Source organism: Mizuhopecten yessoensis, unplaced genomic scaffold, assembly GCF_002113885.1.
Source record: "Mizuhopecten yessoensis strain PY_sf001 unplaced genomic scaffold, ASM211388v2 scaffold7725, whole genome shotgun sequence".
Taxonomy (NCBI): domain Eukaryota; kingdom Metazoa; phylum Mollusca; class Bivalvia; order Pectinida; family Pectinidae; genus Mizuhopecten; species Mizuhopecten yessoensis.
This window is the reverse complement of record NW_018407191.1, coordinates 1,171,464-1,186,725: the sequence shown is the minus strand read 5'-3', so window position 1 is coordinate 1,186,725 and position 15,262 is coordinate 1,171,464. Positions and strand designations below refer to the sequence as shown.

At 33.4% G+C, this 15,262-nt stretch overlaps 1 protein-coding gene across 1 annotated transcript; it reads right to left on the bottom strand.

The window, feature by feature from the left end:
- Positions 1-1,443: 1,443 nt before the first annotated feature.
- On the bottom strand, positions 1,444-15,200 carry LOC110454232 (mitochondrial import inner membrane translocase subunit TIM44-like). Its single transcript, XM_021503640.1, has 15 exons — positions 15,092-15,200; positions 14,556-14,645; positions 13,329-13,415; positions 13,066-13,143; positions 11,131-11,202; positions 10,004-10,165; positions 8,945-9,005; positions 8,453-8,519; positions 7,695-7,780; positions 7,225-7,317; positions 6,624-6,748; positions 4,799-4,849; positions 4,192-4,281; positions 3,431-3,541; positions 1,444-2,883 (listed from the first exon to the last, which is right to left on the bottom strand). The coding sequence occupies exons 1-15, from the start codon at positions 15,146-15,148 to the stop codon at positions 2,764-2,766; spliced, it is 1,350 nt and encodes a 449-aa protein (XP_021359315.1). The 5' UTR covers positions 15,149-15,200; the 3' UTR covers positions 1,444-2,763.
- Between the last annotated feature and the right edge of the window lie 62 nt (positions 15,201-15,262).

Sequence of the window (15,262 nt, the reverse complement as noted above, 5' to 3'; positions counted from 1 at the left end):
CTTCTACTGGTCTTCAGAGACTGACATCAGGGCCGCTTTTGTTAAATCGCGATCCAACAGTTGGACCCTGAGGTGTTTGCTAATGAAATATTGTCGGATCTAGTAATCTGATGGTGCTTTCAGGCGAGCCTTGACAAAGCCTTGCAGGGCCTGCTTTAACATTTGCAGGTCATAGGATTAATACTTGAAAATGTGACATTTAAAAACGAACAAACCGGTTAATCCGTATAAATGAACAGGCCCCAGGAGTAATTGTGTGAAATTTCCCATTTAGTTGAAAACTTTTAGTTTGGAACTTGCAACCAAGTCTAAAGTTCCGTTTTTCATCATCACATTAATTACGACTTTGTAGCTGTTGACTTTCACCTGAGCTCCAGAGATTGATGTTAGGAGTGCTTGTGTCGATTTTCGTAACGTAAGTCAGAAACCTGTGATCAATCTAGATGTACAATTTTCACGATTCCATAGCTGTGAACTTTACCTTGAAATATTGTCAGCCTCCCCTACATGGCCTTGTTGTGAAGGGATAATGAAGTTTCATTTTCCTAAATGAGTAATGGAAGTGTTATGTATTACCCTGTAAAGTTCTGATAAAGTGAAATATTATGTCATTAACACAGGTTTAAATAATCCGACACAAATTTAACATACTGATTTATTGCAAGCCTACATGTAATTTGGTTCAGGGAAAAATTGACAACCAGGATTTTTTTCTTCTTTGAAAATCATTAAATTCTAACGTAAGTAAATACATTTTATTTAGTTGTAGTACCACAGGTACTAGCCTCGTCCGTCAATACACCTATAATATAAGGTGTACTGACAGACGAGGCTATAGTACCTGCGGTAGTACTCAACATAAAGTAGCATTTATATGGCATACATTAAGTAAACAACAATAACTCAATGTAAAAACATTATTTGTTTATTTCTTTTAAAATCAGGCCAACATTTATAATCATTACCGGTATGTATAACGTAGACCAATAATCCTGAGGATACTTACTTCTGTCTACCTAGTTCAAATACATTCATATAGTAAATGTACATTTATTCAATTTAGAAACATTTACCGATGCGTTAATAAGTTATCTTACTTATAATGTTTGGTATAACAGACATTACGTAAGTCACTGGCATTGAAAAAAAAGTTTGCACACTTTGCAGACGATAAGAAAACTGACCATGATTCTTTTTGATAGGAACATATAGTCGATAATAATTTTATAATACTTTGCAACAATATCACAGTAAATGTATTTTTAAACCTATATCTTTTTGCTTTACTCTATCAATTTTAAATACAATTTCACACACAATTTCACAAATCATTCTTCATTTTATTACTCAGAAAAACTCAAATAGCTGGATAAAGTTTGTTTGAAAAATATTCGCTATCAACCAGTTATATGTATACTTAAACAAAGTAAACAATGTAAGGAAACAAGATTTTTTTAGTTGTTGTTGATAAAAGCTTGAATTTTAAATTCAATTTAAATCTTTTTAAAATTAAAAGTTTGAATATCTGAATAATTCCTGGAATGATTCAGAGAAAGAGGAAAAATGAAGTATGGTAAAGTATTTTATTCGTAGAATAGTCAGACAGCAAATCAAATGAGACCAAGGCTGTTTTTCATTTAAGGTTTTCCAAATGATTGGACCAGAGTTGTTCGTTTGTGAAATAATGATGGACCTAGTGGTTTTATGTCGTTTTCTGACAAGCCTTGGCAAAGACTTTGAAGGCCTGCATTGAAATCTACAGGTCTGTTAGGATTAACCTCGAAATATCACATTTAAAAAAAAAAGAAGGATACATTGATTGGTCTGCATAAACAAACAGGCTCCAGGTAAAAGAACGATGGAGTGCTCAATTTACATATTCATTTCCTTTTCGCCATCTTTGATCTATGGCTTCAAAAATATTACTTAACGTGGGGTTTAGGGGAGAAGGAAGTAGTCCCTTTCACTTGAATTTTTGTAAGACATGGAACATGCTGGGCCATTTTTGTTTATCGTGGTCCAAATGGTTAAACCGGATGGACCAGAGTTGTTCGTTTATGAAATAAGGTCAGACCTAGTAATCTGATGCTGCTTTCAGGTGAGCCTTGACAAAGCCTTACAAGGCCTGCTTAAACATTTGCAGGTTTGCTAGTAATAATACCCAAAAATGTTACATTTAAAAACAGAAAAACCGTTCGTTCCACATAAACGAACAGGCCCCTGGTAAAGCACTTGATGAACTCTCACAGAAGTTGTTTAATAACATTATCATAACTGCTTGCTACATCATCATAAATATCATTTCTCTAAACAGAAATGTTATTTTTCATACATGAACTGCCTACTGACATATCACAGACACAACTCAACTCTCTGAACACACATTTTTCATGCAAATGTAAATCATTAAACTGAATCCTATCCTATCGAAACCTACAAATGTTTAACCCTTTCACCCGTATGTAATTTTAGTAAACTCTTCCATGAATTGATCTGGTTCAGTCCATTGAGGTCTACAGTGGTAGAAGGGTTAATTGCAGTGAATAATAGTTTTGCATCTCTCTAAAAAAATCTCTGTGTATCAAGCATACTGCTGGATTAAAAATATTTTCCAGGCAAGATCTGCGATAGTCCTTGTATATAGGATATGAATATTCCTGAAGTTTCTGAATGTAAAAACATCGGTGGTCTGCTGTGTGAAGAAGTCCCAATGTCTGTTGCGTGAGGTCTTTCTAGTCTCTACAATGCCTGTAATACTTTCTTTTACAGCCACATTTCTCCGATTTGTTCCGAGACGTCCAGAAGTTTCCAGGCCGCCTTTGGACTGTACTCTTCCTGGTCTCTACACAGTGCCCACACGTATATGATCCGACTTACTGTGTCCTGAAACAGAGTCAATATTTTTAGACACAAGCAGATTTACTGAATACCGGGTAATGTTATGCAATTTTTCGCCCTTCGCCAACAAAACAAAATTTTTGCCCAGTGCTAATTTCGCCCTTCACATTTAACTACTATATATACCATGCAGATGTTAACTCATATTTCCCTCCTTTACTGATAAATTTGCCCTCATTAAGGAAGACGAAAAAAGGCGAAAATTTCCCAGTATACAGGTAGAACAGAGTTTAGGTGAATTAACATGGTGAATCCAGTACAATTTTTTTCCCTCAAAACGTAATAAATCTCAGAAAACAAATGCTTGATTTGAATTCTGTAATGGACGGGTTCATGTTATATTGAATCAATTCTATTAAATTTTCTGTAAGGCATTTCACACCTTTCATTGTTTTCTGCATCACTTAAGACAATTCAGTTAAGTTGCTTTTTAAGTACCTAAAATTACAACAATATTGTTTGAAGAAATGATTTCAAGTAGTAAAGATATTTCTGATATCAATATTTTCATTTATAATAAATTTTTACTCACTGGATGTCCTTCTACAATTTTTCCCTTCACATCCCGGATAACCCGTATTTCCTGTGAGCGGAAAGTGATAATGAGCACAGGGCCTTGCTCCATCATCTTTGCACCAACGACCTGTAAAGCCAGAGAACAAGCATGACACATACATAGGGACTCCATGATGGGAAATATATCAGCATGAAATATTTAATGACCAAGATGTCAGCTTTGATATAAACAATGAGGAAACGAGGATATTGTACTTTTGAAAAGAACAGGTTTTGAACCTTCATGTACAAATGATTTATTTTCTTCTCATTACAAACATGCATGTACTTTCTTCTATAAACCAGCATTTGCCAATTATTGGTCCGTTTGTTACCTTATTTTCTGATAGTCATGACCTGATATGACAAAGTCCTTTGTCCATTAACATCACATTCAGTGAGGGCGTTATGTAGGTTTTTTTTGTTTGTTATTTCTGAGAAATTTCTCTAATTCTACCCAAGGATCTTCACCTCATGAAAGTTTAAGTTATTAATAAAATTAAATAAATTTTTACTATACATGGTATTATTTCCTGACTGTATATGATTTCATTTTAAAAATTCTGGTGATTTTGTGAGTTAACAAAGGTTTTAATGCTTAGAGTATGAAATTCCTCAGAAACAGGAAAATTTTTTAAAACTTGTGACTTATTTAAGGAAATAATTAACGAGGGGAAATGTAAGCCGAGGTTATATTTTTAAAACTTGATAACTGTTTTACTGCAAATATATACATACCTCAATGTTATTTATATCCAGGACTTTGTGATCTAATCTAAGGCCTACTGCTTGCCTCTGTTTGGTATTATGTGCTAATGCGTTGAAAGCCTGCAACAAATATTTTTTTATTACTCATTGAAATAACAAATTAGCATTTGGACACACAAACATGTAACTAAGTCAAAGGGATGTATAAGTATAGCTTGGCCAAAGGCCACATGCGTACAGCAAGGTTGAATAGAAACTTTACACTTTTTGAACCTTATTATGTTGTTTTCCTACGGTCTGAACAAATTCAGCTACAAGGAAATCTTTTGGTTAAAGAAACAAAAACAGGAAACATTATTCTGACAAGTGTGCAAAATTATCTTTTCATCTTCTGAAAAAAAGAAGGCTTTTAAAGCCTTTTTATCTTCAATAAACATAAATATTTTTTAATTTAAACCAAAACATTCAAATTTACAGCAGTTATGTTCTCTTTCAGACAGTTTTCACCATATTCTTAAGAATTCAGTCATCATTTTCCTATTTCTTTCTCTATGTTTTAATTTCAAATGTAACACTATGTTTCTCTATAGAAAAATATGTAGCTGTTAATTTTAAATCTTTACATTCAAACACTTACCCCTTCATAACACCAATCCTTTAATATTTCAAGATCACCACTGAGAGTTGCCTGAAAGGAAAGACATATCAGCATTAGTGAAACTGTTCTGATATAAAAAACAAGCCTGATATGTCTCGCCTGTGCCCCGCTTAATGACCATCAATGCACATATCAGAGAAACTAACTTAAATGCAAAAATTTCATGTTGATGGAGATGCTAACAAAGTCAATGGACCATGAAAGGTAGGCGGTATCCAGCATTTGATGTATGGGTTGAGATGTACTACCTAAGATGCATCTATGGTCAAAGTTTTGTTTGTCCAGCACTTATACTTTATACTTAAACACAAAAACTTAATGTTGATGCCGCCTCCGGAAAAGCAACACCTAAGCCTCGCTTCCACATGGTGGTGGCGAGGCAAAAAGCAGAGGAATACAGCTCCAACACAGGGGACTTTAGAAATCAGTTAACCGTAGCTAAAATAATCATTTTAATGTGAAAGAGATAATTTCTTTCCAAAGAAGGATTTCTAAAAAAAAAACATCAGTGCAGTAACACTGAAACCGTTTAAATAAAACTGTCTCAAATTGTATAGTTATATTTTGGGGTTAAATGGTTTTGGCAATATATAAAGGGAGACATATTGAGGAATTTATTGTCCGGAAATGAGGGAAAGATACCATGACATCTGTTGGTGGTAAGTCAGGTGGCAAATGAAAAATGGGACATTATATCAAAGCTTAAGCAAAGCTATTTCCTACAGCTTACTAATTACTATAGCTTACGATTTCCTACAGCTTACTATTTCCTACAGCTTACTAATTCCTACAGCTTACTAATTCTTACAGCTTACTATTTCCAGCTTACTATTTCATACAGCTTACTAATTCCTACCACTTACTATTTCATACAGCTTAGGTCATTTTTGTTTTTGCTTGGTTCTCAGGCCCACACGCATTTCAATTTTGGGCACCGCATTGCCAATTTTATGGTGAAAGTAATGAAAAAAATTGTGAATGCGCCAGCCACCGTCTTATAAAAAAAATCTGGAAAATTGGTCCGAATGTCGTTTTTACTCGTTAGTCACCCAAGTCCCGAAAACGTTTGAATAATGATATACAGGCAAGCATTGAAACAAATATGACTTATTAATCTTGTGTACAAATGGGGCTCATTTCGCTACAAATAAGGAATGGGGGTCCATGATTCCCCCCTGGAACATTGTGGGGGGATTTTCGGATGTTTTACAAACTACAGTTGTTTGGAATAAAAAAAAAATCTCCCTCGTCTCATTTTTGTCATGTAAAATGATTTTTTTAAACCTCCCTGCCTCATCTCTTTTGATTAAAATTGGCCTGAGAACCAAGTAATTAAATTTGTTTGGCCTTACTATTTCCTACAGCTTCCTATTTCTTACAGCTTCCTATTTCCTACAGCTTCCTATTTCCTACAGCTTACTATTTCACTGTTCCTACAGCTTCCTATTTCCTACAGCTTACTATTTCACTGTTATGATAAAAGGCTTCATTGATCTAGAGAAGCATAACACTATTTGAACATTTGTATTCTCATCTTTTAACTTCAATCACTCATCTTTTGTCAGACCATACTTTTGAGCATAAACTTGTGAAGAGAAAACAGGTGGCTTAAGACACAGCTGAAAAAATATTCATAGAAATAAATTGGTTTACAGTAATCTTTTTCAACCTAAAATTTTCTTTTTGAAGAATACTTACATGTGTGCATCAAAAACAATGGTCGCAAACGTTAACACAGCCTTATGAATGTAGGCCTCAAGGGAAATAACTCTGTGTCACGTGAGTATAGCGATGGTATACTTACTTCTAAAATGTTTGGAATGAAGTCTAACTGACAGGTTTTGATGAAGTTTTCTTTATCAAATGTTGGATCTATTTTACAGATTTCTGTTAAAACTTCTGACATTTCTGTTGTTGTGAACATACCACCTGAAATGATAGAATAATATTTCAGTTCTAATAACAAATTCAGGACACATTGACAGTGCATATTATAAAAAAAGTGAAAAACAACTCTAATAAATAAGCTTGGGCCCCTCACTGACATCCCCTAGTAACTTCAGAATGTCAGAAATGCATGCTGTTGAGAAAATTTGCTGTGAACAAGGAAAAATGTCAGACATGTTTAATACCAACACATCCTACTTTGAACCAGGAGAATGGACAGACAAAATTACTGTTGAGACATCCCCTTTTCATCAAAGAAAATGTCTGGCATATTTAATGCTGAGACATCCCCTTGTAAACAAGGAGAATGTCAGACATATTGGCTCCTGAGACATTTCCTTGTAAAAAAAGAAAATATCAGACACATTTACTCCGGAGATATCCCCTTATAAACAATATATCAGACATATTTCTGTCTCCTGGTAATTCAGTGGAACCCGATCGTCCAGAATACTTACTCAGTAAACCGCTGACTTTGTCTGTAAACGTCCGGGTAACCCGTACCATCACATTATCACTCTCGTCGTATTTCATCTTCAGCTCAAACATTTCTACAAACCGCATATTACAATTCACAATTATGTCAAATCAAAACCCTAAATGATGAAAGCAAAATACATGAAGTGAAAATCAATGTAAAGCTCTTCTGCCTTTCAATATAAACAGCACTCAGTGTAGTTTTGTTTTGTTTTATCAGACCTTCCTTTATCTCTGTTCCTTAAGATATATAGGATAGCGTCATTGTCAGCCATAGTTTTTCATATGAATTTGCGGTAATTCTCTAGTAAAACCTTCTCAAGAATTGATGCTTGAGAAAGAGAAAGTAAATAAGGACAGTGTGATGTACCATGTGATGTTAATTCACATGGGAAATTATCTCCCATAATATAAATCATAGCCAGGAAGTTATTGTAGATGTAATACATACTATTTATATACTGGTTATTATCCTTGAAATTGGTCCAACTCTGGTAAAATTTGGAATCTTTATGTAGAACCATCCCAGTGTCCTCTCTGTAAAACAAGTACAGTAATTATATCGGAGGAGTTTATAGATATCAAATAACTAACAAAACTACATGCAGTGCGAATCACAATACATTCCTCACTAATGCTAACTAATCCACATGATTACTTATTAGGAAGGACTATTTTTTTCTGGTTATGTAAAAAACATGCAAATATCTTTAATAGACACAACATTACCAGATTTAGTTTTGGTCATTTTATATAAATTCATCTTTTCACTCACATGATTTAGTTGTTATTTATTCAATTTTGCTAAAAAACAATTAATGCATTTTCATTTGTATAGCACCATTATTATTTGATCAATCAGAAAATGAACATTTCAAAAACGGCACCAGTCAGAATTGTTTTTGAAGATATCATCTAATATCTATAGAGTGCAGGACAATGCATGTTATTATATAATCAAATGACAGTTAAGTATTGTTGAGAATGTCAAAGAAATTTGTCGCATTCCAGACTTTACTTATGAATTGATAAAATTAAATCCAACAGAAGAGAAAAATGTCGTAAAACAGTTGACATTGATACTACTGTAAATGTCTGTTATAGAAGCAGATGAATAACATTCAGACTTCATATCATCACTTGGTATTCAGACAAGTTAGAACTTTGTCAGGAAAGTATGATTTGATGATGTGAGAAACAACGTCTTACTCATTAGGTGCTACTTCCTCTTTCCTCTTGAAGTTAACAGAATCTTCAGATCGCATTCGAAGCACCTCTGAAAAAGCAAATCAAATCATTCTTAATACAATCTGGTAGAACATGTACTGAAAAATGTATTATTGTGATATTACGACAAGGGCTTGAAGGGGAAGAATTTTAGTAAATTTTAGTTTTCACAGAGCTAAAAGTGTTGGTATGTCTATACATACACAATGTCAGTTATGTATATTTTGGTCGAGACCATCTGTATTCAGTTCAGGATTTGATCATTGCTTTCCTTGTAACATTCTAAGGCTGTAGGAACATTATATAACTCACAGGTCTACTTCATATACACACTATTTATGTACAAAGGTGCAAATCCCATCCAATACTTTGTATAATGACAAGTATACACACAGTCTGTGTGTACAGTCCAACTGATTCTATGTAGGACATTCACAGTGTGTGTACTAACCTGTAAAGCCTGGTAAAGCCTACCTGGTTTCTTGTAGCACTGTGCTCTTGTTGTATCTATGTCTTTCAGTTCATTTTTCACAGCCTGCATCAGATCAGACAAATACATTGTATCAGCATTATGAATTTGATATTCAATATAAACATTTGATATTCAATTTAACAGACATCATTTCTATTTTCGAATACATTTATATGAAATGCATTGATTTGCATGACATTTTACTGGCAAGTTGAAACTCTAAATTTTTGCAATGCTTTTAAACTTTATGACCCAAATTTAAATCACTATATTGTCATTTCTATATTATTCATATCAACCTCTTGCTATATCTTTGCCTCATTCATATACATCTCAAAAGTTGTAAAGTATATATATTTCTATTCTGGTTGGATCATAATTAAGATGAGGTTGGTGACTTGTGATATTAACTTGGTTTATGATGTCATTTCAACTGTACCATCACAATACTCTCTACCAAATGCAGTATTTTCGCCCAACAATTTTCATATATTCTTTCTTTTTTTAATGATTTTAACACTATTTAGCATCTTCTAATATAACAATTATGGACCTTTGTCGAGGTGAATCTGTGTTTGTGTAGACCTGAAAAGGTTGATCTTGACTTCGTCTCAGTCAATATCAACTTTCTCAGGTTCATATAACTACTTATTATTTTTTCATATTATTCTCGACAAGTGATTGACCAGAAGTGAATCACGTGTCCACCGATAAAAACCGATATTGACTTGGAGTGCATGATTTTTGTTGAAGGACTGGGTGTTTCTAAAAATAGAATAATGATGTGTCTCCAAACGAACTTATCGTCCCTCTTCCGTAGCTTTTTGATGTGTTTTTGACTTTGGTCAATACCTGGATTTATCGATCCGAGAAAAGATATATTGACCTCGGACTGCATCCTCTGTTAATATATCTTTTCTCAGGTCGATAAATCCAGGTATCTACCTCAGCCAAAGGCTATAATTGAATAATATTTACCTCAACTAAAGTCCATAACTGATAAATTTGATGCAGTACATGTTTTGTTAAATTACTTTTGAACCAAAATTCCTTTTACTTACTTCTGATATAGTTTGTATAGGTTTTGACTGTCCTAATTGTTGACCTCCCTTTGTCACGCCCTTTGACAAGGTATCTGCCAAGTTACCAGCAGACTTCAGCGTTTCCTTTGTGAATTCCTTCCCCTTTTTGGCCATTTCATGTTCAGACAATTCATTGAAGGTCTACAACAACAAAACATAATACATGGTACAAAATGTTATTAAAACAATAATAATTTAGCACACTAAAAACTGAAGTAAGTTCTATTTACTTTGATAATCTAGAAAATGTTGTGAAAATACATTTATGACCTTGTTCTTGCTTACACAAAGTTTGGTATGTTTGTGTTTTACGTCCTATTAACGGCGCTGGGGCCACTTGTATTAAAAATCTCAAAGTAAGAAAAATCTCAAGCAATGTATTGTCTATGAGAAATCTTAGACTTCAGGAAATCTGAAGAGTTGAGATGTTTTATACAAGTAGGCCATGGTCATTTACGGATGAGCCAGGTTTTGGCGGTGGAGGAAAATTGGAGTAACCGGAGAATAGGCCTTGAACCCATGACCAGTACCCGCAACTGCCCCATGAAGGCTTTGAACCTGTGACCAGTGGTGGAGGGCTAGTGATCACAGACGGTCAGATGTCTTAACAAATTGGCCACCGCTGCCCTCTTATACAAAGTCTAACCAAAGTCAGTGACATGGAAGTATAGGTCACAGGGACCTACATTTATATTGTTGGTGTAGTACTCCTTACATTATATCCAATATATGAAGTTTGATTTCAGATTTCTAGTAGTACACTGTATCACCTGATAATAGTATGGAATAAAAGCTTAATCTAACCAATAACATTGCTATAACTTTGTCCATTAAGCTTTGTGTACAGTAGGGAGGCACTTGTATAATCTAATTAACATCAATAGTTGTAAACTATGATTGAGGCGGGTCTTAAAAAATACCTTCCTTTGCAATATCATAAAATTTGCTATATGTTTATTTCTAGAATAGCTTTGACACGGAAACCCCATGCATTTTTTTTACGTTTCTGTGAAACTAAGAATTTTACATCACAGAATCCTTTTATTTTATCACCTGAAGTTATGTGACAAGTTTAATATCATTTTAATCTGACCCTCACTACTTACACCACTCAGCTTTTCTTTGACGTCGTCAAACTTCTTTCCGAACTCTTCACCGGTTTCCTTCTGGATATTCATCTGAAAAAGAATCACAACCTGCATGTTAGAGAAATGTTATTCCTGAAACCTAAGTTTCATTTACACTGCGTAAATATTAATTAAAAAATATCAGTTTTACTTGAAAACATACATGTCCTGTATCTGGCATGGTTTTCTGGAATAATTTTGGGGAGGGGATTGACCCCTATAATTAAAAATGCCTTGTCAAAGAAGGGCCCGGTTTTGTAGTTAAATCCATTTCAAAATACACAGTACCACAGGTACAGTAGTATTACATATTGTGATGTGTTTATTGTACAAGTAATTTGATTTGTTATGTTTATTATATTACAAAAGTATGAAATAATCAACACATATGATAATATATAATCAACAAATATATATCACCGTAGAATATATCGATAGAATGGGAAAATGATGGAAACAAGGACAAGCAAAAGCCAGTTTTGACATACAGGCCATAACCTTCCAGTGCAAAGTAGTGAGATCACAGTACCAAATATTTAGTGAGATTTGGTCAAAAATAGTGAGATTTTTTCTCTGCATTAGTCAGAAATTAGTAAAACATTTAAAACAGAAATAACATTACATATAATGCAGTGTTATCTCATATATGTTATTCTGTAGCCTCTATTGACTTTGTTGGAATCAATAAGGGAGATTTATGGTTACTTGAAAATAATTTCAAGGAGGTTTACATGTGACATACCATCTATATATCTATCAACATTTTCAAGTAAATATATTACAATACAATTTGCTTCCATTATGATTCTACTTTGTATATAGAATTTCTTACAATTGTTATTGAAAACATGTTAAAAAATAAAACCAATATCTAAATATCAGATTTCAATAAAAAGGAAAGTTTTTCCTTTTTTGGTGTCATTAAATAGATTTCTATAGAACCACATTCAACAAAGCAAATCAAAGACAAAATTTATTATTAAGATTAAAAGAAATAAAAATATTAGAGAAAGATCCTTGCTAACCAAGGCTAGAAAACAAATATATCTAAAAACATTAGGAATATTTAATCTTCATTACCTGAAAAAAATTATAAAAAAATTATAAAAAAAAATATTTTTCATTATCCAACTATGAAGAAATTTGCCTAATTGTGTAAACATTATTTTTCATTAACATCCCGATGACGACGAGAGAATAAATTTCGGATTTCAATGTCCGGTTTCGCAGCTCTTATCAATGGCCTGGCCTGTAGTTAAAGTGGTTGGCCTGTGATTTAAGACTTTTCTGTGACCAAGGTCAGTGTGAATCTATGTAACTATTTTGTTTCTTCACTAGAATTGACCAGAATGTGTTTCTTTTTGTGAAACAGATTGAAATTTGTGAGAAATGTGTCCCACGGCGTGAGATATTTAAGTGCATTCAAGTATTGTTTATAATAATATCATTATCCTTGTTTTATTGAATAAATTTGTTTAAATGTAACTCTTGATTTCAGGGCTTTCTGTTACTGGGACATAAACTTTATGGATGGTTGAATCTGTTTTGTTTGAATGGCCTGTCAATATTTCTCAACATATTTACCCCTGGATACCAATTGTATATACTGCTGAATATGACCAGTTTCAAATGAGATATATCATGTAACATGATATAGCCCATTTGAAACTGGTCATCTTCAGTAGTATAATAGATTTATAATCATTTCAGTAAGGTTACAACATTATCTTGTAACCTTACTGAAATAATAATAAATCTATTAATAGCGGTTTGAGTACTGTTATACTTACATATTTACCCCTGGATATCAAATCGCACTGAATATGACCAGTATCAAAGAGGACATATCACAATGTAACCTTGCCGAAATACTTATTAATCTATCAATAGTGGTTTGAGTACTGTTATACTTACATATTTTGCCTTTGCCTTCTGTAATGCGTCCGATTCTTCTAATTTCTTTGTTTCTTCTCTGAATTTTTTCAAGTTTTTCTGTAAATAAACATAAATTAATGGTCACCAGGTTCAAATAATGCGATCTGTAGTTTAACAATGTGGAAAAAATATGTAATTTGAATACATATACAGTATGTACAGGAACAACAGCTCGGTTGTCATGTTCTATTGTAGTCATATAAAAAAAAAATAAAAAAAAATAACATAGTGTAATTACTTACCTTCATGTCTTGGTCTTTTTGAAAACCTTCTTTTATTTCATTCCATACATTTTGGAAAAAGTTTGGTTGGCTTGACATGTGCCGAACCTGTAACAGATACACATTTTATCGAATAAAAAAAATATGTTTCAAAGTTATTATAAAACCAATAATCACTCTTTTATCTCCTCCGCAAATAACCACTAAAGCAAAGTTAACATTTTTGACATTTTTACCTTTGTTGATTTTACACTAAAAGATACATAATACTGTTTACATATATAAATAATCAATCTCTGTTTAAATAATGTGATGATAAAACCCCACCTAATGTCAAAACTGTATTAAAAGATCTAGACCACCCATGGAAATAAAAAGGCGATCTCTTAACACAAGTGGTCTTTTAATAAAGGTTTCAACTTACAATTAAATCTCTACAGCAGGGAACATCAAATATGGTATTTTAACACAGGTGGTCTCTTAATGTAGGTGGCTGTATCAGTATGTTTGACTGTATCAATAATATTTTGGTAACCATACCCCCAATGGCTTTAGTAGGTACTGCTACTGGAATCATGTGATTCACATGCATGTTGACTTCCCTTTTAGTTATCGTAGTTGTCAACCTCTGAAACCTCTAATGACAGAGATATCCCTCATTCAACATTTCCAATGAGGGAAAAAGTGTGTGAAACGCAACTGAAACTACTTTGCTCAATTTTTCTTCCCCTTTTTATGTATCAAATTAACTACGAAAAACAGTCATTTGATTCAGACACACCTGTCATGATCATTACAAACACCCTGTAGTAACTATGAGATCATTTGACCACAGGATGTAGATTTTGATGGGAGTTTGGACGGAGAGTAATGATCTATTTAAACACTTTGTAGAAAATACTCTGCAAAACAAATTATGCAACATTTTGGAATAACAAATTTACCTGACCTTAAAAACTTGAAACAAAATGTGGCGACCTACTGTTTTTAATACTATAAATTTTGTTCTATGGATGCAGTTATATTTTTTTTACCTTGTTATAAAACATCTGCAGCGGGTATAAAAATCTTACTCTTATGGAAACTTTAAGTTTTTACTGATTATAACATGTTGTTTAGCACTTAAATAATAAAACTGATTGATTGATAGTTATGTAAACAAAGTCTTTCTCATACTCCATGAAGTACAATTTTGACATCTGTGTGTTGTATTGTACGAAAGTAATTCCTAATTGCCTTCCTAATCACCTGCTGTTGATGTAGTCGACTGTCCAGGTATCCTGCCCTTGTTATTGGTTGGCTCTCTGATGAGGCTATACATGACTGACATTTGATAAGCTGAAATATCAAGAGGAGATAAGTGCATACATGATTACACAAATATATATACATAAACAAATATATATATGGACCACCTTTGAAACAATCGAACCCATACAATCATGGATAGTTACCCTGCTACCCATCCCCCCATGCAAATCATGCATCCGCCCCTGAACTTGAAGATGAGTAGGTGGCTGAATCGGATAAAGAAGGCGACTTTAGCACATTTCTGTACCATTATTGCTTGTTTTAAAGATTTTTTTTATGCATGATTTAGCAAGTTACCATTAAATTTACGCTGTCTTATCTAAGCAGGTCATACATAACCTTCTGTGGATCATGGCAACCTTGTCATTTTCATGTTGTATTCAGAACGACAGCAACATGGAAATCAGTAATTCACAACGGAAGCATCGAAAGCTAAACAAGTTCTGTGACAAACAAGGTAAACAAATGTGTACCTGTTGAATTGCAGCCTTTTGTCGGGTCCCGGCTCGAAATGCTACCTGAAAAGCCATTTTATGCTGCAACACATGTGTGAAATCAGCTTCCGGGAGTTGACTTCCGGTTGGAGTTTAGGTGCATTCGATTAGTTCACTTGGTTGATAGTTTAAAGAAAAGAGTTCAAAAGA

Bases quoted from the DNA above. Each gene is read 5' to 3' on its own strand.
- LOC110454232 (XM_021503640.1), bottom strand. From the start codon at position 15,148: ATGGCTTTTCAGGTAGCATTTCGAGCCGGGACCCGACAAAAGGCTGCA. The intron at 7,781-8,452 runs GTAAGACGTTGT...CTTGTTTTACAG, and splicing joins GAGGAAGTAGCACCTAATGA to AGAGGACACTGGGATGGTTC. The intron at 7,318-7,694 runs GTATGTATTACA...TGCGGTTTGTAG, and splicing joins TAATAACCAGTATATAAATA to AAATGTTTGAGCTGAAGATG.